Source organism: Platichthys flesus, chromosome 14 (genome assembly GCF_949316205.1).
Source record: "Platichthys flesus chromosome 14, fPlaFle2.1, whole genome shotgun sequence".
Classification (NCBI taxonomy): Eukaryota; Metazoa; Chordata; class Actinopteri; order Pleuronectiformes; family Pleuronectidae; genus Platichthys; species Platichthys flesus.
Window position 1 is genome coordinate 24091532 of NC_084958.1, and position 24646 is coordinate 24116177.

The 24646-nt window shown below is 46.2% G+C and overlaps 1 protein-coding gene across 13 annotated transcripts in view; it reads left to right on the plus strand.

Annotated features, from left to right (window-relative positions):
• Window positions 1-24646, plus strand: part of dlg1b (discs large MAGUK scaffold protein 1b) — a 52357-nt gene that overhangs the window by 19234 nt on the left and 8477 nt on the right. For 3 of the 13 annotated variants that reach the window (XM_062405255.1, XM_062405256.1, XM_062405261.1), the window contains 12 exons: window positions 531-692; window positions 2506-2649; window positions 17920-18015; window positions 18609-18662; window positions 18916-18966; window positions 19787-19911; window positions 21312-21481; window positions 21572-21708; window positions 22218-22362; window positions 23256-23379; window positions 24176-24332; window positions 24430-24532. In XM_062405255.1, the coding sequence (XP_062261239.1) occupies window positions 531-692; window positions 2506-2649; window positions 17920-18015; window positions 18609-18662; window positions 18916-18966; window positions 19787-19911; window positions 21312-21481; window positions 21572-21708; window positions 22218-22362; window positions 23256-23379; window positions 24176-24332; window positions 24430-24532 (1468 nt within the window). Of the gene's footprint in view, window positions 1-530; window positions 693-2505; window positions 2650-5650; window positions 6278-13491; window positions 14923-17919; window positions 18016-18035; window positions 18436-18608; window positions 18663-18915; window positions 18967-19786; window positions 19912-21311; window positions 21482-21571; window positions 21709-22217; window positions 22363-23255; window positions 23380-24175; window positions 24333-24429; window positions 24533-24646 lie in introns of those variants that run through there. The other 10 variants (XM_062405258.1, XM_062405260.1, XM_062405262.1 and 7 more) reach the window with 8 other exon arrangements.

The following is a 24646-nucleotide window of genomic DNA, read 5'->3' on the forward strand; positions in this document are numbered from 1 at the left end:
TGGAGTCCACACTGAGGGTATCAGATCGTCTCCTGGTGTAATCTGCTGTTAGTCGGTGGCCCCTGCCCGGATGTAAGTGGAATAGAATCTGTGATAAAGCGGATCTGTCATGTCGGATAATTAAAGTGGCATCAGCTCAAGCTTCAAACCAATGTCAAGAAAATGTTTCTAAATGTTCTGCCAACAACAAATTCAAAGAGTCCTTCAATCAGCTTCTGTAAAAGTCACTGTGGTAAACTGTCAGTGTCACATGGTCCTCAGCAGGTGGTCTTTTTGTTTACATGTTTATGTCTCTGCGCTGGTTACCCACCAGTGGTCAGAGGCATGATGGTTTCAGGTTGTACGTCCATCCATTCCATGTGAACACGTTGCAAACACTTTGAGAGAATTGAGTTTGAGTCCACAACAAACTCTGTTGCAGCCAGATCCAGTACACTTGAAGTAAATCAGGACTGATTCTTTAAACATAAACTGATGAAAACACTCCATGACTCCATTCCTCATACGTCTTCTTCTTCTTGACGTTTCAGAAGTACAGGCACCACGATGAGGACTTGTCCCCCCAGGACCAGAGCTCCCCCCAGCTGACGGAGGAGGGGGGGCCCGAGCTGGTCCAGGTAGCAGAGAAGAACCTTTCCCAGATCGAGAATGTGCACGGCTACGTCACCCACGCTCACATCTCACCGATGAAGGTAGGCCTGTTGTCTGTAGTGTCTGTAGTCACTCCTCTTTACTGGCCTCAGCTGCTGATGTGAACAGTCTTCAGCTTTCATTGAGCTTCAGAAGCCAGTAAAGTTCTCTTCTCCTCTGTCTGTTACTATTCCTATTCTATGTTCTACACCCGTTTTCACCATTGAACTTGTTTCTGTCCCTTTGTCACCTTCACTCACACACACACACACACACACACACACACACACACACACACACACACACACACACACACACACACACACACACATGCAAGGAGGACGGGGGCATTGAGTGTCCATGTGGTTCACATGTGTCCATTAAAACACTGCTCTGATTCTGAAGCTCATACTCATCTGTACCTGCTGCTCCTGTCAACACACACACACACACACACACACACACACACACACACACCATCCTCAGTCTTTTGAAACAGAAGAAATGAATGATTCACTCCATCAGCATCTTGCAGCTTAAATCAACACAAACTGTTACTGAACAGCAGCGCCCCCTGCAGCCCCGTGTGGTGATCAACTCTGTTGGGCTCTGTGTGGTGAAGTGTTTTTATGTGTAGATAAAACAAAGAGAATCAATGTGATGACTCAGACTGTGTCGTCCCACTGGATATTACCCATGATCCTCTGCTTCCTGAACCTAAAGAGCTGCAGCTGGAACAATCAACCAAACTCTGTTCAGAACTCTTCATGTTTCACAGTTTCCTGGTGAATATTGGAGATAAACTCTGGTTGTTAGTAACTTCAGAGTGTTTTGAACTGATCTCAGTTCAGCTTCTCTCTTCAACTGCAGCTGGTTGTGACAGTTTTACCAGAGTCACAGAGAACAGACGGGAGAGAAGGAGGAAACTTTCTCCTGGTCACACTCACACATCAGACTCACTTTCATCCAGCTGCTGCTTCAGAGTAAAGAAGTTGCCTTGTGTTGATTTAAAACTTCCATCTTAACGTTTGAAGGGATTATATTGTTAAAATCACCACTTTGTGTTGATCACACTGTAACAACAAAATGACAAAACCAACATGGGACCAATGACCACTGACAAATGTCGCAGCTGATTTGTCAAGATATGGTTTGAAGTCAAACGCGTCTTCCTCTCAGTCACATGACTCTCGTCCATTGCTGCTGTGTTTAAATCAATTGTATTTATTCAAAGGAAACTTCTCTTCCTGATTCTATTGATTCTGACGATTCTGACGATTTTGAATCTGAGAGGAATCATTAAGCTTCTGGTGATGACCAGCTGAGATCTGATGTTTTAACTTCTTCCTGTGGCGACACACATCGTGAGAGCAGGATGAGCACTGGAGAGGTTCTGCCCCCGTGTGGCCTCAGGGTAGAAGGACAGCCGACTGATCTGAGGTCAGAGGTCAGGAGGCGACGAGCTGCACAGGAGCTCTTCATCCTGCGAAACAGTAAAACTGAGACGAGAACATGATTTAGATCCTGATCGATTATTAGTTGATGAAACATTTGATCTTCTGAATCTCAGAGTCCACGTTTCACATCTTTGATAAAAAGAAAGTTTCTGTTTCTTCTGTTCTCTCTCATTCCTCCTCCCTCATCCCTTTATCATCCTCCTCTTCATCCTCCTCTCTCCCTCTCGCTCGTCCTCTCTCCTCCCTCCTCCCTCTCTCCTCCTCCCCCTCTCTCATGTCTTCTCTCTGTCTGTTTTCCGTCTCTCATTCTAAACTCCATCTTCTCTCTTGACTCTGTTTATGTTTTTTCTGTCTTTGATAAGTTTCTTGTATTTTGACCTGTCCGAGATGCCGTCTCCCCCCCCCCCCCGTCCTGTAGGTAGTGTCCCTGGAGTGCCTCTTTGACGGTTCGTTAGGACAGCAGCCCCTGGAGCCCCCCTCCCCTACGTCCTCCACCCTCTACCCCCACGGAGAGGACAGCCCCCTCCCCTCCTGCTCCTCCAACCCCTACCCCCCAATCCAGGTAACCCCCACCCACCCCACTGTGCTGCTGTTGTCATGCTACAGGCGTGTTCTTAACGTGTAGAAATATGAAGCATCGTATTTTCCTCCATGTTCAAAGAGAAGAGTTGATCTCGTGGTTCCATCGCTGACTTCAGGTTGTTTCATTCGTACCGAAGCTTTGAGTTCATGGACACCAGGACGGGGTTAATGTGGATTAACAGCTGGCCTGGTTCAGTCTGTCTCTAAAGTAATGACACATGACAGCTTCTGAAAGGGAAGTCAATCGTCATCGCCCCCTGGTGTCCGACAGCAGTATAGGTCATAAGCTTCTTCCATGTTAGCAGATGGGACATGGACCAAACTAAATACTAGGAGACGTTAAATAAATGTTTATCAAAGATGGATTCTGTCGTTCAGCTCGTTCTCCTCTCTCTGAAGTGCAAGTGTTTCTGATCAGTTTGGTTTGAATTAGTTATTTGATGATATAAAAACAGAATGAGACGTGATGATTGACAGCTGAGACCTACTCATGATTGGTCGAGCTCATGCATGGGCGGGACCTCGATACCACAAACACACAGTGCGCCGCTCTTAACCGTCTGGGGGAGGAGGTTACAAAGTCCAGGAAGCTTTGTGAGGGACGCAGAGTGTACAAATATTTAGATGTTGGTTCACATCAGACTAACGGTGGCAGCTGGACGACTGTGTGGTCGCAGAGTGAGACCTTCACTTCACGGGAACGTCACCTGATCACCTGAGTCTTCAGTGGCAGAATCTCCACATCCTGTCCCCGGGCCTGACGTCAGCAAGCAGCTATCTCCACACCTCCGCCACGACGATGCATGAATGGATCCTCACATCCCACAAAGACACAAGCGGCTGGGAGGGCGAACTGTACACTCAACCTTTTTTTTTTTTTTTTTTACAAATTCCTTTCATTTTTCATCTCTTCCTCCTCTTGCTCGCTCTCCTCAGCACCATGGCAACACAGGAGATGAATGCCTACAAAGAAATCCTGACGGCAGGGAGGAGGAGGAGGAGGAGGAGGAGGAGGAGGAGGAGGAGGAGGAGGAGGAGGAGGAGGAGGAGGAGGAGGATTTAGTGAGGCTTTCTGTATCAGGGCTGGGGAGTTGTGGGGGGGGGGGGTTGATAGTAAAATGCAGACCGGCCTTCTGTTTGTGCGCAGCTCAAAGATTCACAGCAGCTCTCATGTATATTTATCACCAGGACAAAGGACTCAGAGGCCATGAAATGACACGTCAGTAATACTTCTTCATCCTCTCACCTCTGCTACTCTCAACTGCAGCAGAGGATTCTGGGAGGACAGGTCAGAGGTCGGCTCTCTTTACAGCCAGCGGGGTTCCAGCCAGGCATGTAATATCAGGGAAATCCTATAATCTTTGGGGGGGCATCCAGTTCCATCAGAGCCCGATATCAAAATTCATGGTTGGACCGAAGTTTAGGCACAAAAAATTCTGAATCAATTTATCGGCTGAAAATAGATAAAGTCGAACCCTTAGAGAAAAAAGATATGTATGTATATAAATAAAAAGAAAAACACAAATACAACATATTATAAAAACTATTTTAAGATGCATTATCGAAACATACAGTACAATGTAATGTATGTTAAGTAAGTTTTTATATCGGCATATATAAATTGACAATTCTTGCATGCAACTAATGAATTCAGACTAATTACTTGATTTTAAAATGATTCTAAACTTTTGCATGGTGTCCCGTGATTGGCTCAGAGGTGACGCTAACACTAAGTGTCCGGAGATATTGTTAATAACTGAGGACACGTTTTGTCTTTTTGCTCTGGAGCAATAATCCATTGATTATGTTTTGATCAGATCAGCTGTTTTGGGCTCATCAGGATGTGGGTCATCTGCACAGATATGTAAATCAATACATTTCCTCAGGGCGATGACCTCTAGTGAAAACACAACATCAGAAGGTAGTGGACCCTGGAGGGTAGAAGTGGAACTTTATCCACTTATGTCTTCCACTCATTTATCTGCATAATAATAACCACCACTGCTTCAGGATCAGGACAGACGCTCATTAAAGGTCCGGTTGTCTTTTACCCTGTGAGAGTTTCTGAGTGTCCTCCCCCCCGTCTCTCACTTTACACTTTAACAATAAACACTCCTCACAAGTTATAAGTTCATATAGGCATTTCACTGTTATATACATCAGTACTCAGTGAGTTATTACTACAGTAATACATCAGTACACAGTTATTTCAACAGTAATACATCAGTATTCAGTGAGTTATTACTACAGTAATACATCAGTACACAGTTATTTCAACAGTAATACATCAGTACTCAGTGAGTTATTACTACAGTAATACATCAGTACACAGTTATTTCAACAGTAATACATCAGTACTCAGTGAGTTATTACTACAGTAATACATCAGTACTCAGTTATTATTACAGTAATACTTCACTACTCAGTTATTACAACAGTAATGCATCAGTACTAAGTTATGAGTTATAAATCAGTACTCAGTACTACGGTAATACATAAGTACTCAGTAGGTTATAACTACATTATTACATCAGTAATCAGTTAATACTATAGTTTTACTTCAGTGCTCAGTAAGTTATTACTACAGTAATAAATCAATACTCAGTTGTCAATTACTACATTAGTACTTAGTAAGTTATTACTACATAATTTCACAAGCAGTCTTTTACTATAATTAAACACTACACAAACTATGTCAGTACTCAGCAGTTAGTAACTACATTACTAGATTACATGAGTAGTGAAAACAGTTGGCGTCGTGTGTGTTCATATATTTGTTAATTGTTTCCAGTTTTCATTTAGTGTGTTATTTTGTTGTTTTCATTGTGCGTCTAACTGGACTGTGAGTTGTGTAGATGTAGTTTAGTCACCATGTTTTCATTACAGCTGAGATAAGTCTGCAGTTTCTCCGTTAACTCGATCTAGTTTAAAGTAGGACAGAGGTCCCCCCCCCCCCCCCCCCCCCCACTGGAAAGGAGGGAGTGGGGAGGAGCAGTGAGGTTCAGACTGCAGAGAGAGAGAGAGCAACTTCCTCTCTGGCTGCGCTCTCTTTAAACACAGCCTCTCGTCAGCCCTGCAGTCTGTTGTTCTGTCTGTGGCTCACAGACAGAGGAGCCGCTGCTCTCTCTCCACCTGCTGAGCGATGCTCTCTCGCCCCGGCAGGTTAATCCGCCCCCTGAGGCGCCTTGCTCTCTTTTTCCCGTCAAGTCTGACGACCACCATTTATTACCGGATGTCTACCGCCGCCACCTGCTCATGAACTAACGGAGGAGGACGACCTCAGTGTGTCTCCGCTCCCCCCCCCCCCCCCCCCCCTCCCGGAGCTCCTCTGCAGCTCCCTGTCTGTCTCTGTGAGGAGGAGGGGGGACACGAGGTGGATTGAAGCCCCCCTCCCATCGTCTGCTCTCCAGCCAGCACCTCCTCCGCCACCACGCAGCCTGCTGCAGGAGCCAGAGGAGGCGCAAAGGAGGCGACACGCCACCTTCACCACAGCAACAACAGCAGCAGCAACAAGCAGCATGCTCAACTCAGTGTGGTACGCCAAAAAGATGGGCCGCCGCATCATGGGCACCCTGAGGAGAACCAAGCGGCTCCACCGGCGCCTACTGGTAGGTCCCCCCCCCCCCCCCCCATTCATAAAAACATAAATCCTCCAGAAGGTGAGGAGGTAGGGGGAGGTGCTGCACCGTGTAGCATGAGTCATGTGTACAGTGATCATGCACTCCCCTGACCGGTGTGTGTGTTGTTGTAGATGTCACTATGGGTCTGCTTGCTGTGGATGTGACGCTGCTGGAGGAGGTGGAGGAGGAGGAGAAGGTGGAGGAGGTGGAGGAGGTGGAGGAGAAGGTGGAGGAGGTGGAGGAGGTGGAGAAGGTGGAGGAGGAGGAGGAGGAGGAGGTGCACCAGCAGATCTGCTGCTGCGTCATGTGTCTGATCAGGTCTCCAGCTGTGTGTGTGTGTGTGTGTGTGTGTGTGTGTGTGTGTGTGTGTGTGTGTGTGTGTGTGTGTGTGTGTGTGTGTGTGTGTGTGTGTGTGTGTGTGTGTGTGTGTGTGTGTGTGTGTGTGTGTGTGTGTGTGTGTGTGTGTGTGTGTGTGTGTGTGTGTGTGTGTGTGTGTGTGTGTGTGTGTGTGTGTGTGTGTCATGCTCTGGACAGACGTGTGGAACCCCTGCAGCATCACATGCCTTCCCCAGCGTTGCCTAGCAACCTCCAGGCTCCTGACACGCAGCGCTGCCTCAAACACACACACACATTCACAGGCATGACGAAGAACACACACAACCTACATGTTGGTGACAGCTGGTTGTTTATCTTCACTCAGAGAAATGAACGGCTCGACTCCACCTGTACCCACCTCCCTCCACTCACACACCTGAGAGCATCGGTCACATGACTCTGAGGTTGTGGAAGTGACTGAACTTCTGAAGAAGCCTCACAGATGAAACATCTTCAAGAAACACACCACTCCAACTTCTGAAGATCCCATGACCTGGATGACTTAGAACCTTCAGACACGTCACATGACCATTCACCTACACTGGTCATGTGATGTAAACAGGAAGTAGATCCTCCTCTGCAGTTGGTTGCTTAGTAAAGGAGGAACAGCGAAGGTGACGGGTCAGACCAGAGACGACGAGGTGGAGCTGTTCCTGACCTCGCTGCTGAAGAGCCAGATGATTCCCTCATGTGGTGGAGGAGACCAAACACGGAGCTAAAACTGAGGAAACACTGAAAACACTCACCCCTGATGAGTTGGGATGTTTATCTGTGGAGGAAAACATGTCAGCGCAAAAGGAGAAAACAAGTTAACCTCTGAAGTTTAAACTGTTTCATCTCGTTCTTTCAGCGTGTTCTGGTTCTTCTCTGTAACGTGAAGTCCTGCAAAAAAAACTGAATCAATATCAACAACATTGTTTGAAAGTGTAAGTTCCACATGATCCACAGGAAGACATGATGAGCTGACTTTCACTGTCACATGACTCAGGCTCTTGTTGACTGGTATATGTTCAGGACATGTCGACCCGTCTGTGCACTCGGGATCATGGAGTGGAGATGTGGGATCAATACATGCGCTCGACCAATCAGTCGGTCTCAGCTACCTTAAAATGACAGAAACCATCTTTGAGAAACATTTATTTAATGTTTACTTTTGAATTTTTTGGATTGGTCCATGTCCCATCAGCTAACATGGAAGAGACAGGGTTTTTAACCTACCCAGCGGACAGCCACCAGGGGGCGATCCATATGATTTGGCCGTCGCAGTTTACAGTCTGAGGTCTGACTGGAAACAAACATTACCAGATTACCTGAGTAGTGAGTATATTCAGATTACTATTTCATATTTAGTTTTTCCAGTTGATTTCATTAGGTTGTTTCTTTTTTCATTGATGGTTCCAGAAACTTATTTACTTACTAGTTTTAGAAGTAAAATCAATTCAGTTTACTACACATGTTAATACTCTAACCAGCCATTACATTACATTACATTTCATTTAGCTGACGCTTTTATCCAAAGCGACTTACAATAAGTGCATTCAAACCCGAGGGTACATACCAAGGACGACAAGAATCAAGAAAATACAATTTCTTCAAATAAGGCAAAACTACAAAGTGCTATAAGTAAGTGCCATTTAAGTGCTAGTAAAGTGTTAGTTTCAAAAAGTTGTTAGTGTTTTTTTTTTTTTTTTTTTTTTTTTTTTTATTCAAGGTAAAGTCGGAAGAGGTATGTTTTTAGTTTTCGGCGGAAGATGTGTAGACTTTCTGATGTCCGGATGTCAATGGGGAGCTCATTCCACCATTTAGGAGCCAGGACGGAAAACAGTCGTGTTTTTGATGATTGTTTAGCTCGCAGTGAGGGAGCAACGAGCTGATTGGCCGAAGCAGAGCGGAGTGAACGGGGTGGGGTGTAGCGTTTGACCATGTCCTGGATGTAGACTGGACCGGATCCGTTCACAGCATGGTACGCAAGTATTAGTGTTTTGAACCGGATGCGAGCAGCCACTGGTAACCAGTGAAGGGAGCGGAGGAGAGGAGTAGTGTGAGTGAATTTAGGTTGGTTAAAAACCAGTCGAGCTGCTGCATTCTGGATGAGCTGCAAAGGTCGGATGGCAGTAGCAGGTAGACCTGCCAGGAGGGAGTTACAGTAATCTAGACGTGAGATGACCAGAGCCTGGACCAGAACCTGCACCGCCTTCTGAGTGAGAAGGGGGCGTATTCTCCTGATGTTGTACAGCATGAATCTACAGGACCGTGTTGTTGCAGAAATGTTGGCAGTGAGGGAGAGTTGGCTGTCGAGTGTTACACCCAGGTTCCTAGCCGTCGGAGTGGGGGTTAACACAGAGTTGTCAAAGTTAATAGTCAGGTCGTGGATGGGAGAGTCTTTCCCTGGAAGGAAAAGAAGTTCAGTTTTGTCAAGGTTAATCTTCAGGTGGTGTTGAGACATCCACTGAGAGATGTCGGTCAGACAGGCAGTGATTCGTGCTGCTACCTGTGTTTCTGATCGGGGAAAAGACAGGATTAGTTGGGTGTCATCAGCATAGCTATGGTAGGAAAAGCCATGTGAGTGAATGACAGAGCCGAGGGAGTTGGTGTACAAGGAGAAGAGGAGAGGACCTAGGACAGAACCTTGAGGGACCCCAGTAGTGAGAGAACAAGGTTCAGACACAGACCCTCTCCAAGTTACCCTATAAGTGCGTTCATTGAGGTAGGAAGAGAGCAGGGAGAGAGCAGAGCCTGAGACACCGAGGTCCTGAAGGGAGGAAATAAGGATCTGGTGGTTCACTGTGTCGAATGCAGCAGAGAGGTCTAGAAGGATGAGGACAGAGGAGAGAGAGGCTGCTCTAGCAGTGTGAAGCTGCTGAGAGACAGCAAGGAGGGCAGTCTCAGTTGAGTGACCTGCCTTGAAACCAGACTGGTGAGGGTCAAGAAGATTATTGTGGTTAAGATAGGAGGAAAGTTGATTAAAGATAGCACGCTCAAGAATTTTGGAAACAAAGGGAAGGAGAGAGACAGGTCTGTAGTTATTTACTTCAGACGGGTCCAGGGTGGGTTTCTTCAGGAGAGGATTTACTCTTGCCTCCTTCAGAGAATTAGGAAAACAGCCAGTTGACAGGGAAGTGTTGATTAGATGGGTAAGAAAAGGAAGAAGGTCAGGGGCAATAGACTGGAGAATGTGAGAAGGGATGGGGTCAAGGGGGCAGGTGGTCGGGCGGGCGGAGGTTACCAAGGTCAGAACTTGATTGGGAGACAGGGGGGTGAAAGAGGAGAGCGAAGGGGACGAAGATGAAGTTGTTGGAAGTGTGGTTATAGAAGGAGGATCAGAAAATGAAGAGCGTATGTCATCTATCTTTTTGGTAAAGTAGTTGACAAAGTGGCTTGGTAGAAGAGAGGAAGGAGGAGGGGGACTGGGAGGGTTGAGGAGGTTGGAAAAGATGGAGAAGAGTTTTTTGGGATTAGAAAATGAGGCTTGAATTGCAGTTTGGTAAAAAGTGCTTTTGGCTGTGGAAATGGAGGCAGAAAAAGAGGAGAGAAGAGACTGATAAGATAGCAGGTCCTCCAGGTGTTTAGATTTCCGCCATTTCCTTTCTGATGATCGCATAGTGGCTCTGACGGCACGCACCGAGTCAGACAACCACGGAGCTGGGAGGGACTTGCGGACCTGTCGTGACGTAAGAGGACAGAGAGAGTCAAGAGAGGAGGACAGAGTAGAAAGGAGAATGTCAGTGGCAGAGTTAGGATGCATGAGTGAGAAAGAGTCAGTGGAAGGGAGGGCTGATAGAACAGAGGAGGCTAGAGAGGAAGGAGAGAGGGAACGAATGTTGCGACGGACAGGTACCGACTCTGTTGATGTGTTAAGGTTGTCAGTTCGAGATAATGGGAGAGAGTAAGAGATAAAGAAGTGGTCGGAGACATGAAGTGGGGTTACAGTGAGGTTAGATGTTGAGCAGTTTCTGGTGAAAATATAGTCCAGGTGGTTACCAGCTTTGTGAGTAGGCGGGGAAGGACTGAGTGAGAGAGCGAAAGAAGACAGTAAAAGTAAAAGGTCAGATGATTTGTCTGTCTGGATGTTAAAGTCACCCAGAAGGATAAGTGCAGGGCCATTTTCTGGGAAGTTTGACAGGAGGACGTCTAATTCCTCCAGAAAATCTCCCAAAGAACCTGGTGGACGGTAGATGACAACAATAGTTAATTGTACCGGTTGAGTAACAGTCACAGCGTGAAATTCAAAAGATGTTGGAGTAAAGATTGGTAGCGAGTAGAGAGAAAAACTCCATTTGTGTGAAATGAGTAAACCTGTACCGCCACCCCTACCAGTGGGTCTTGGTGTGTGGGTGAAGGAAAAGGCAGTGGAGAGGGCAGCTGGGGTGGATGTGTTGTCCGGTGTAATCCAGGTCTCAGTGAGAGCAAGGAAGTCAAGTGATTGCTGTGTAGCAAAGCCAGAGATGAAGTCTGCCTTGCGGGTAGCTGACTGGCAGTTCCATAGGCCCCCTGTGACAAGGTGTTGGGTATGTGTGGAGCGGGTTGGATAGATAAGACAGGAAAGGTTACGGTGTTGGTGTGAGCGAGTACAAGGCCTATAGTAACTACGATTAGAAATGCGCACAGAAATTATACACATATTGAAAATAAAAATGCAGCTTTATACTCAGCCTCCCCGAAGACTCCAACGAAAGACTCCTTTGTCTTTATCCTCCGAGTCTTCATAGACGCTGAAGCTGACGCTCCAAACAATTCCTGGTTTTAAACCAGGGTTGACGATGGCTGGCTTCAGCTGTGCTGACCACTCCCCCTGCTCATGAGCCAATCAGGCACCACGTGGTGTTAATGGCCCAGCAGCAGATCATCAACACAGTTTAAAATAACAAGAGAGACTTGTCCCTTTAATCAGGGACACTCAGCTAAGTGTCCTATCTGGACAGAAACTGTTTCTGGACAAAGGCTATTTACCTCAGCAGGTACAAAGTAAAATAGAATTATGCTTTTTAACAGAATTGGAATAACAACAAAGCAATTTTTTTTTACCTTAGCTGGTTCCTATTTAACTCTCACTCACCTGAGTGAAACTACAAGCAGTAGACAGAATTCAAAAACAAAGAAGCACCCGTCTCATACAATTCCAGGTGAGACCAAACAGTTGAAACTATCAATCTAGTTAACCTAAGACAGCAGATACAATAGCAATTTCATAGAGAAGCTTAATAAAGAATATACTTAACTGAATCTAAGAAGGCCAGTAGTATGAAGGCCCCAGAAGTCAAATGCACACTAACTTTTCAAATTATGAACCAGGTTTAAATAACTATCTCAGCTGTGCTGACCACTCCCCCTGCTCATGAGCCAATCAGGCACCACGTGGTGTTAATGGCCCAGCAGCAGATCATCAACACAGTTTAAAATAACAAGAGAGACTTGTCCCTTTAATCAGGGACACTCAGCTAAGTGTCCTATCTGGACAGAAACTGTTTCTGGACAAAGGCTATTTACCTCAGCAGGTACAAAGTAAAATAGAATTATGCTTTTTAACAGAATTGGAATAACAACAAAGCAATTTTTCATAGCCATCAAATGTCTATGATGAGAGTGAGGGACACATTATTCTGAAAGGCACATGTAGACAACAGGAGAAGCTTTATCAGCACCAAACATTTAAAAGCCTAATTACTGATCTGCTTGTGTTTCCGTTTTGTCAGCGTGCGTCGTGTTGTTGTTGATGGGAGCTGCAGCCGGGCTGATGTGTGTTTGGCCTGTAGGTGGCGCTGCAGACCCACAGCAGGGCTCGGGCACTAATCCTGATCTCGTCAGAGTGGATTCAGTGAGATTCCCTCAGTGGGTTTCAACACATGTGTATTTATTCACTGTGACACGTATTGATTTAAACATATTGTCATGAATCTTCGATTTCCAGATCCTGCACTCAAACTCTGCGGGTGGATTCTGATGGAGCCTGAGCTCACAAACTATAATCTGCTTTATCACACGACACTTTCATACATCAAACCACACGTGTAGATATTCACATGGATGCAGATCAATATATTTTGAAAACTTCAGTCGTGCATGTGGAGATGAGGCGTTCAGGGACATAAAGCTTGGTGGAATGTTCACATGAGACGTTGAGGGGTCTGTAAAGATCTGGAAACGCTCCTTTTGAATCCACTTATGAAATCAGACCTCCACTGCACAGCGCCTGTTGTCATGTCAACGCTCTGTGGTTATTGTGGGGCATATTTTATGATGTATAAATAATTTGCCCATTCATGATTTAGCCAGGGCAAAGACTGGATACTATCAAGTCCATGTATTGAACCAATCAGGTCTCAGCTGATCCACTGTCACTTCACATGTTTCTGTAGGAAGTCCGAGCTCAGAGGAGAAGATGGTGGATGAGACCAAATTCTTATTTTACATTGTAATGAAAAACATGAAAAAGATCGCGGGTACAAGCGGCCGAGATGAGTTTTCTCAGAAGGGTGGCTGGCGTCTCCCTTAGGGATAGGGTGAGAAGCTCAGTCATCCGTGAGGAACTCGGATTAGAGCCGCTGCTCCTTTACTTAGAAAGGAGTCAGCTGAGGTGGTTCGGGCATCTGGTAAGGATGCCCACTGGGCGCCTTCCTTGGGAGGTGTTTCAGGCACGTCCAGTGGGGAGGAGACCTCGGGGAAGACCCAGGACTAGGTGGAGAGATTATATCTCAACACTGGCCTGGGAACGCCTCGGGATCCCCCCGTCAGAGTTGGTCAATGTGGCCCAGGAAAGGGAAGTCTGGGGCCCCCTGCTTGAGCTGCTCCCCCCGCGACCCGACCCCGGATAAGCGGATGAAAATGAGATGAGATGAGATGAGATGAAAAACACAAAATAGTTCAAATATTTTGAAATGTTATCTATTATTATTACTTTTACATGATATTAATTATTAATGCTATCTCAGTGTTAACTCTCTGGTGGTGTCTGTTCTGGGAGAAGGATCCACTGAGACTCAGGAGCAGGTTTCTGTTGAGGATCGTTAAGATCTTCAAACTAAAACCATCTCAGTTCATATGAGGCTCAGAATCATTTGTAATCCTCGTCCACACTAACACACCTGGAATCACAGATCATGTGTCCACAGGGCAACTGTGACAGATGCTCTTATAACATCTGGTCTCCTGCACAAGTTAACACATTTCTCAGAGTAGTGTGGAAGTGAATGATCAAGTGTTGGTTTGGTGTCGGAATCAAATCATAGAGGTGATGCATTCTTTTCTCCAGAGGACGAACCAGGTGATCTTTCCTCAGTTGCTGAGACAAACTTTACATTTTCACTTCCTGGACTGTAAAGTCTCTGAGAGCAGTGACATGTTGGAGTTGTGCTGTAGACACAGACACAGCTCTGCACACACTCGAGCTCATTAAAGACAGGTCTGCTCATTTTCCACTTTCAGCTTTTTGAACAACACAATGTGGAGCGGCTCTTAAACAGCAGCTCGTCAGCAGCAGCCTCTGAAGTCCGTCGTCACCACGAGTCCTCGTCACATTCCTGCCGTGCTGCGGACATGAGCGACGCTGCGCCTGAATCCACGGGCGACATTGATTATTCATGCACCCAGTGCAGCCGCCCCCCCCCCCCCCCTCCTCGTGCTGACATGTGCCACGCTCATTGAAGCTGATTAATTGGCCGGGAACGAGAGAAGATGAGAGGGAGGGTGTCACAGAGAAAGAGCAGCTGAAGAGGGGGGGGGGGTTAAGCGAGAAAGGAAAGTGGGCGTGTCACTGTGCTGCGGCGCTGAAGCTTGACTAACAGGAGTGAGTTTGGATCAATTCCTCTGCTGCAGATACGCAACAAGCTCGTCCACATCTGAAGCAGCCATCATTCATCACTGAGCCTCCTCCTCCAACCGGAGCCTCCTCCGGGAAGATGACCACGCATTACCCCCGGCAGGAGTTCACCTCCAGGAACATGAACGGCACAGAGAAGAAGCTGCCGCGGGTCCACATCAACCTGCAGGAGTCCATCGCCCACCTGCACCCGCTCCAGAGGCAGCACGCCATCGAACTCCACCGACAGCAGCAGCTTCAGCCCAAACCTCCACAGGCCCAGGCCTCCCTGTCGACTTTCACCGCCTGCACCGTGCCAGCGTCCTGCCGAGCACGGAGTCGATTCCTCAACCTGCGGGACAGCGTGAAGAAAAGCCCGACCAAGAGCACGGCCAAAGTGCTCAGCAGCAGCCATGCCGCCAACAGGAAGGAGATCCCCTGGGTGCCGTTCGCCTTCAGCAAGGTACTTCAGGATCAACGTGTGGCATGCTGCTGTCGGAGCTGAGACTTTGGAGTCTGAGCAAATGAAACACGAGTCGTTTGTCACGTTTATGCTGAAACTCTGGCATCATGTCTCTGTTAGCATCAAATGGTTAAAGGTCGGAGGGTCGTCTGAACTGTTGGACATGTAGAGGATGAAAAAGTGCGTGACTGTGCGTGACTGTGTGTGTCTGTGTGTGTCTGTGTGTGTCTGTGTGGGTCTGTGTGTGTCTGTGTGTGTCCGTGTGTGTCCGTGTGTGTCCGTGTGTGTCCGTGTGTGTCTGTGTGTGTCTGTGTGTGTCTGTGTGTGTCTGTGTGGGTCTGTGTGTGTCTGTGTGTGTCTGTGTGTCTGTGTGTGTCTGTGTGGGTCCGTGTGGGTCTGTGTGTGTCCGTGTGTGTCCGTGTGTGTCCGTGTGTGTCCGTGTGTGTCCGTGTGTGTCTGTGTGTGTCCGTGTCCTCTGCTGTCATTCAGGTTCAGTTACTACGACAGAGTCCATGTTCTGAGAAGCAGACGCTCGTCTCTGCTTTCATCAGTTTTCAACACTACTTCTTATTTATTTATATTTTGTTTATCACTTCATCGATAGATTCATATGTTCATGTCAGCGCCGCTCGTTTGTCAGTCACTGAAACGATCAGAATCTGTTTACATCAAAATAATGAGTCTGTATATAAATACTCAAAACATAAAGAAAAGAAGCCAATAAGTTAGTTTAGAGTGTAATAAAATCCTTTAATATTACATTGACAAATTATTATGAATTCTGAAACCTCAAAGTATATTTTCCAATTCTTTGGAAATGTTTTAATTATACATGTTGTCTTCGTGTTCAGCTTCAAATGTTGTATAAAACAAGTCAGTTAGTCACAACCCATTTATTTATGTTTTACTTTATAATAACTGAGTCAAAGTGTTGATCAGACTGATTGTTGATGATTCATTAGTAGTTTTGTTGATCCCTTCGTTTGGAGCTCGTCAGCTCGGGTCTCCTCACAGGACCGTGACTCGCACCCCCCACGTGTTGTTAAATTAAAACATAAACTCCGTGTGCTGCTACGCTGCTCAAACCCGTTTGTGTTCTTTGGAACCAATTAAGCCCGATTACCAGCGGCCCTCTGAGCACTGGCTCCAGATGTAGGGCTGCCGGATCAATGCGGTCAATGTGCGGGGGCTAATTTTAGCGGCTGTTTGTTTTCCACGGGCTCCGGGTTCTGCTGCTGCAGCACAAACTATTCAGCCTCTTCCAAACACAGCGGCACGTCCTGCCAGCGGCTGGCGAGGTCCTGCTCTTGCATAACGGAGGTCACAGTGTTGACGGCTGCCCCCCCGCTCACGCCTCTCTATTCATGTGGTTTGATGTGAGTGACGACTTCACGAATGAAATTGAGATGTCTGGTGTTTTTAAAAAGTTTTACAAATAGAGCAGAAGGTTCCAGCTGTTTGTTGTTGTGACCCTTTTTAAATGAAACCATGTTCATCTACAGGTTGAGAGCAGTTCCACATGTAGCCACATGAAGTTAGAATATCCAGATCAGAAGCAAATGTTAAAAAAGAAACTTCAGTAAAAGAAGAATATTGTTCTTCTTAATCGCTGCATCGGATTATTAACCCTAACCCCAGGACGTGTTCCTGATGTGTTCCTGATGTGTTCCTGACGTGTTTCTGACATGTTGTGGACATGTTCCTCACATGTTCTGCAGGTTCTCTATGTGAGAACTAATGTCTGAGTCAGTGTCTCTGGACATGTTCTGGATCTTCTCCTGCAGCCTCCTGGTAAAATGTGTGTAGCATGTCAGAGTGAGTCCATGTGAGGAACCAGCAGGACAATGTGTGGAGGCTTCCCAGAGAGCGAGTGGACGAGTGGACGAGGTTTCTAACACGTGACGTGAAACTGAAGAACTCAAACATCTCAGGATGAAGAAGAGGAGCCGGACACGTAGAAGATGAAGACGTCCACTTGGAAACACGAGGAGGTTCCAGATCTTCTGGTGATGAGGGCCGACCCCGGTGTGGATGAGATGTAACAAACATCACTGATCTTTCCACAGCAGAGTTTATACGTCATGTCCGGCCTCCTGCTGCTCTACAGGCTCCGCCCCTGCTGCTCTACAGGCTCCGCCCCTCGTGTGGATGTCCCCACATGATCCTGTTTGAACGAGTCGGACCCGACAACCTGCTGCTGCTTCACAAACACTAACTACACAACATGTTTCACAGAGTTCATGTGTGAAATCAGCTCCTGAGACTCTGCTGTTCAGCCTCTGTCTCAAACACTTTTACCTGATTTGTTGGGGGGGTCAGAAAAGCTGCTAAACCTCGTGACTGTTCCTGGTCTCATCAGGATGTCATGTGACCGCTTATGATCATAGATACAAACGTAATGTTTATGTCCAAAATTTGAACAATGGGAAAGTTTCTCACCACCTTTGGTCCTGACCCCATTCCTGCTCTCCAGAGGACGAACCCCCCTCAGGGTAAACTACCTGCCACACTAACATGTTGCTGGGGCAATTGTGAATGTGACCTTTGACCCTCTGTGCTGCTCCGAGTTAATAGTGAAATATCTGCTGCTTTTTAAATAATCAGAAAAAGGACATCCCCCCAAACCCCCCACCCCCACCCCGCTGCTGAGACTGGGCCGAGGGACCGAAGATTTAACACACACACACACACACACACACACACACACACACACACACACACACACACACTGGTCAAATGGTATGGCTTTAATCTTCTTAGAGTGTCAGATAATCTGTCAATCACTAAATGTCTCTCTGTGATTGGCCGACCTCTCTGACTCTCTGCGATCGAGCTCCGCCCAGCTGGCACCTCAGCATGATCACAACAAGCAGACCCGAGTGGGGTCACACCGAGCGCCTGGCGGTCAACGTCCTCATGCATCCTCCTCCTCCTGCTGTTCATCTGTGCTGCACTGTGTTTGTTTAACCTTTGACCCCTCACCATGCTATTGTTCAGCAGGCCGAGGCCGCCCCGCCTTCCTCCTCCATAATCCCTGTGATCCCAATCTCGCCAATCCCAGCCGAGACCACCATCATCCCTCCGACATCACAGGTTTTTTTGTTTTCTCTTTTATTTGCCTCCACTTGTCTTTCTCTGTGCTCCCTCCATCTGTAGATGTATCTCTTCTTGTGTTTGGCTGCTCGTCTTTCTGCCGCTGAGTTCAGCTCCGTGTCCCCGGTCCAGCTGAGCCTCTGATGAACTGAGCAGATTAGAGAGAAACAGCGGGAGAATGCCACACTTCCCCCATTTGACTTTTGAGAGCCCATCTGGCTCCTCCCGGGCAGAGAGCGAGCGAGCAGTCGAGGCAGACAGAACCCGGGCGAGGGAGTGAGCGAGGGGGGGATTGATTTGAGGAGGTTCTAGAAGAAGAAGAAGTGACGGAGCAGTCTCTCCATCCTGCAGGATCTGTTTGAGTTGTTCTTAGGCTTCATGCTTCAGCACTGCATCTTCTGCAGTGTGAAATGCCACCACGTACGTACGAGTGTGTAGCTTCATGAGGACAGCGAGTGTGTTGGTGTGTTAACCCTAACCGACAGTGTGCGTTCAGTGTGTGTGGGTGGAGCTCAGGGTTTGTGCGTGGCTGTTGATGGGGGGGTTGTGAGTGAAGATGTTTTGTGACTCTGTGATGTCTCCTCTCTCCTCAGGCCAATCCTCCGCCTGTGCTGGTGAACACGGACAGCCAGGACACGCCTCCATACGTGAGTTCACCATGATCACCTGACACCAACAAGCAGGTGTTGAACGACAGGTTTTTAATTCGTTGATCTCTGCAGATCCAGTTAGACTCACGTTGGTTCATCTGTGTCCATCAATGAACGTGCATTCTAAATGTCTTGGGTGTGAAGGTGAAAGACGAGTTGTCTTCTCTCTGCTGCCGGCTGGGGAGATGAACCCTGTGGACTTATCACAGTGTCCTGTCTGGTAACTGACTGACACATCTTGTGTGTGCAGGTGAACGGGACGGAGGCCGACTACGAGTACGAGGAGATCACGCTGGAGAGGGTGAGCAGCCGTCCTTTCATTCTCTGTGAATCACGGCCGTGTTGTTAGAGGAAGGATCCTCTGAAACTCGAGCCACAGTCCATAACTCAGAGCGACTGGCAGCTCCCACTGTTCATCTGACTATGACACCAGACTTTTACTTAAGCACTTTTAAACTGTGTGTGTGTGTGTGTGTGTCGGTGTGCGTGTGTGTGTGTGTGTGTGTAACTCTGCCTCTGGTGAATGTTTTCATGATGATTTGTTTTTTTTCTGCTTCTTCAAGTGTAAATAACAAACGTCTCCGGCAGCTGAGTCTCCTGAGAAAAGACTCGATTAATAAAATCTAATATTTCATGAAGATGGTTTGAGTAGATTAAGATCAGTTGGTTTGGTTATATACAACATTTAAACCAAAAGAACAATTCATAACATTTTGAAATATAAAAACAATGTCAAATTAGATAATTTGTGGTTGTTAGGTTTAAGATCAGGTTTCTAAAACAAGTAGAATATTTTCATTCTGAGTTAGTGAACCCTCTGCAGTAGAAAGCTCAACTATGTGCATTGATATTTATACTTTTTGTTATTTTGTTTGTAATTTCTCTCGAATCTGTACCTCAGCTAAAATGCTCTGCAGGAAACCCCTGAAACTATGTTAGAAATAAAAAAAAGTAATTAATTTAAACATATAACATATTGATCCTAACAATTTCTAAATACAGAAACATTAAATAAATATTTCTTAAATCCATAAGTTATCTGAACTATGACATTTGTTGTGGTTTAATTTGGTTTGATGATCATCAACATGTTTTTAACCACAAGCGTCTGTGGCTTCCAGGGAAACTCGGGGCTGGGCTTCAGCATCGCCGGCGGCACAGACAACCCCCACATCGGAGAAGACCCCAGCATCTTCATCACCAAGGTCATACCTGGAGGAGCCGCCGCCCAGGATGGACGGCTCAGGTGAGAAACACACACACACACACAAACACACACATTGACTTTGAGCTGATAGATTATACAAAGACCACCAGTGAATGTGAATAGAAGAAGGAGCTTCTGTCATGGAGCTCACACCTACAGACTCGGTCAGAGAGCAGCTGGTGAACATGGCGCAGCATGTAGCAGCTGAAGAGGAGCTGGTGGAGACTCAGGGTGAAGGTCTGGAGACACTGGTCTCAGATCCATCAGGCGACTCTTCAGAAGAGTTGATGACACGTGTTGAGTTCACTGGAGAAAGTCGTCCGACGTTCAGGATCAGTGTGACGCTTCAAAACAACCAGTTTAGTTTGAGAAGCTGGTGTCTATTACCCAGAAACCCCTGCTGTGTCACGTTGCCTTTCACTGGCTCATCCATAATGCATCGGCTGGAGTGTGACACACCTGACCCAGGTGGTTGGTGGGGGGGCTGTGAACTCTCAGGTTGCTTTAAAAGTGAAGCTCATGTGTCCGTCTGAAAGTTCAGGTCGAGAGTCTGAGACAGAAACATGGAACATCAGACAGAGCAAGAGACGTGAGAATGAGTTTTACTTGTTCCTCCAGCGTTCACACCTACTTCCTGTGAGGTCATTTCCTGGAGAATATTCAAATGTCTATACAATCTGTAAAACCTGAGTTGAAAGGTTCTGTGAGTCAATAAACCACAATAATCGACTCTAGTTCTCAAACTGTTGAAGACATTTAATAAAGACAAAAATCAAATGTGTTTTGCATCAGTAAACACATAAAACATCCTGATCCTTAGGATTTCTAAATATAGAAACATGGACTAATGAACCGATTAAAGACAAGCTAGTGCCCCACCAGCAGGGGGGGCTGTTTTCAGAGGGTCCAAACAGTGACTGATGACTTAAAGCTCCAGTGGTTAAGATTCAGAAGCTGAATCTAAAATAATCCTAGAAGAGTTTTCACTGGTGTGTTTCATCTAAATTCAACGACTTGTTTTCTTTACCCTCGAATCAGCCCTTTATATTTAAATCCTTTATATATAAATACTTTTTATTTTCAAACTTTATATTTAAATCCTTTATATTAAAATCCTTTATATTTAAATGCTTTATTTTTAAATCCTTTATATATAAATACTTTTTATTTTCAAACTTTATATTTAAATCCTTTGTATTTAAATTCTTTATATTTAAATCCTTTATATTTAAATTCTTTATATATACACCAGGAGTCCTCTCTATGGAGGCAGCCATGTTCTTTACAGAAGCTCAACTTGAAACCTGCAGAAACACTGAATGAACTGGACTTTCAGAGACTGAGGTTTGTCTCAGTGAGGTGATTGACAGCGGGAGGTGAGGTGATTGACAGCGGGCGGTGAGGTGATTGACAGCGGGAGGTGTGTGTGTGTGTTTCAGGGTTAATGACGTCATCCTGAGAGTTAACGAGGCGGATGTTCGAGATGTGACCCACAGCCGAGCAGTGGAGGCCCTGAAGGAGGCTGGTTCTCTGGTCCGACTCTACGTCCGCCGGAGGAAACCGGTCTCTGAGAAGGTGATGGAGCTCAAACTGGTGAAAGGACCCAAAGGTAAGAGACGCTGCAGCGTGAGGATCACTTTAACTGGTCACACGAGTCCATCCCCTCACTCCCTGTCCACCCGGTGCTGGCGTGTTGCAGGTCTCGGCTTCAGCATAGCAGGCGGAGTGGGGAACCAGCACATCCCGGGCGACAACAGCATCTACGTCACCAAGATCATCGAAGGTGGAGCCGCACATAAAGACGGGCGGCTGCAGATCGGAGACAAACTACTGGCTGTAAGGACTCTCACATCCTCACGGGTTCTATCCACAATGTTCAGCCAGCGACAGAGAAAACTCTGATTATCAGATTCAGTATCAAGACTAAATGTTGGTTTATGAGCAGAGCTCTTTTTCATCTCCACACCAGTGACACCTAGTGGCAGGAGGCGTTACTTCCTCAGGTGGTCCATCCGTATTATTCTTGTGAACAAGATATCTCACAAACACTCAGAGGGAATTTCTTCACATGAGTTTCAAATGTTGATTTAAACTCACAGAGTAAGTGATTAGAGGTCAAAGGTCACAGTGACATCATGTGAGACTTTAAAATACAGAGAAAACATTTTACAAATAGTCGTTCATTAAAATTCAGCAGCTAAAGAAGATTATTTAATAAAAAAACTTAATTTCATTAGTGATCCATTTAATGTGAGAAAGGTATTTACATCACAGTGAAGCTGTTGTTGATGAGTTTCCTTTTCTGTGAGATTTGTTTGATTTTATATTTTGTCGTCTTCTTCCAGGTGAACAGCGCCTGCCTGGAGGAGGTGACCCACGAACACGCCGTCACTGCCTTGAAAAACACTCCTGACGTGGTCTACTTGAAAGTGGCTAAACCCAACAGTGTCTTCATGAACGACAGCTTCGCCCCCCCCGACCTCACCAACTGTGAGTCAGTTCGTCAGATCTGAACCAGATCTGACGAAAGAGAAATGATTCTGTTGAGTTCGCTCTGACTCCAGATCAGCAGCCGCAGGGACACACAGACGTTCCCGTCCTCCTCTGCTCCAGTTCTCACTTCCACCAGTTACACAGATCAGATCCTGAGATGAGATCACATGTCATGAGGGAGTTTCCTGTTTTCAATTCTCCGGCCGTCGAGCTGCGTTCATGAACCTCTGAAAACACAACTGCTTACTGCCGTCACTTTGTGTAGCGCACAAATCATAATATCCATCATCTCAAGGGCTGGTCAGTTCCTTCTACTTCTGATCAGGAGCGAACATTAGGCCCATGATGAAATGTGCTTCAACAGACTCCTTACTGTGGTTCGTGATATCATAACATGTTTTCTATTCATACGTTAGTTTATGAACGGAGACAGTTCACATCAACACCTCAGATTGTACAGACACAGACACATCAGTTAAAACCAGTACAAAGTTAAATACAAGTTAAATACACTGGGATTGACTTTTATAAAGCAGAGAAACAAGACACATGAGTGTGTAAAACAGTGTGTGTACATGTTGTGTAGTTGGTGTTTGTGAGGCAGCAGCAGGTTGTCGGGTCCGACTCGTTCAACAGGAACATGTGTTATTCTGCATCAGCATCATATTCGACCTCATCAAGTCTGACAGAAACAAACATGAACAGTCAAATCATTACCGTCTGGTAACCAGTTCTCAGACCAGTTGTCACTCGGAGGTTAAGTTCACGACCTCCTCAGCGGCGCCTCGTCCAATCAGGTGCTGTCAGGAGCCTGATGGGGGAGGAACCCTGAAGTGTGTGTGTTCGGTTCCTGAAGCTCTGACCCGACTCGTGGTGTGTGTGTGTTTCAGCGTACTCGCAGCACATGGACAACCATATCAGCCCCCCCACCTTCCTCGGCCAGACGCTGCCCCCACCTTCTGGACGCTACTCCCCGACCCCAAAGAGCATGCTGGGAGATGATGATGTCACACGGTGAGATCTCTGCTCCGCCTGTAAATCTACTGACACTGATAACAACACACCTCCTGCTTCTATCATGTAGATGTGAAAAGTAAAGGTTATGTTTAAATTTAATTCAATAACCAGATATTTTAACAGTAAAACTTTATAACTGTAAATGAAAGCACCAAGTAAAAGTTGAAATATGAAAAATAAGTCTTAGCTCATTTGACTAGAACACAACCAGTGAAATAAACAACTGGTGCGTGATTCAACACACACCACTGTAATTCATCTTTATTTATTAGTTTTGTATCTATTTATTAATGAATTCATCTTTGATTAATTAGAAGTTTATACTTTCTGTTTACTGCTTCCAGGATGTTTTACAACCAAGTGGAATTAGAATATCTTAAATTGAAATGTTTATAGCTGTTGACTTCCTGGACGATCACTCTGTCAGATCGATTTAAATAAATCCATGAAATCACACAAATGATTTCATGTTCATTAAACCAGACAAAGTAACAGCTGAACTCCCCAGGCAGTGTGAATCACAGTATTATATAATATTTATAATACTGTTATAAAAGATACTGTAAGATTATTGTTCCAGGTTTGTTCTTTTATTGCATAAATAATGTGTTTGGTTAATTTACTGTGAAGAGAATCTGAAATATTGAAATCTGCAGAAGCTGTATTAAAGGACACAGCTGCTCTGCCCCCTGCTGGTTCAGACCTGCAGATGCACCCAGTCCCTCCAGTTTGTTAGAACCTGTAGTGTTTGATCCGAGCGCTCAGATGATTGACAGCTGCTGTGGTCCAATAGGGAGCCGAGGAAGGTGGTGCTGCACCGCGGAGCCACGGGCCTGGGCTTCAACATCGTGGGGGGGGAGGATGGAGAGGGGATCTTCATCTCCTTCATCCTGGCAGGGGGACCAGCCGACCTCTGTGGAGAGCTGAGGAAGGGAGACCGACTCGTCTCAGTACGTCCACTCACTCACACATGAATATATATATAAATATGTATATATATATATATATATATATATATCTGTTATATGGTCTATGTGCTGTTTCCAGGTGAACGGCGTGGACCTCCGTAACGCCACCCACGAGCAGGCGGCCGCCGCCCTGAAGAACGCAGGACAGACGGTGACCATCATCGCCCACTACAGACCAGAGGGTGAGACCACTCCCAGTTTAAATACTGGTTAGACACTCTGTAGACAAGTAGAGAAGAGTCATGTGGACCCTGAGGATCAAGTTGAGGTTCAAGTCATCAATGACTCATTCAAAT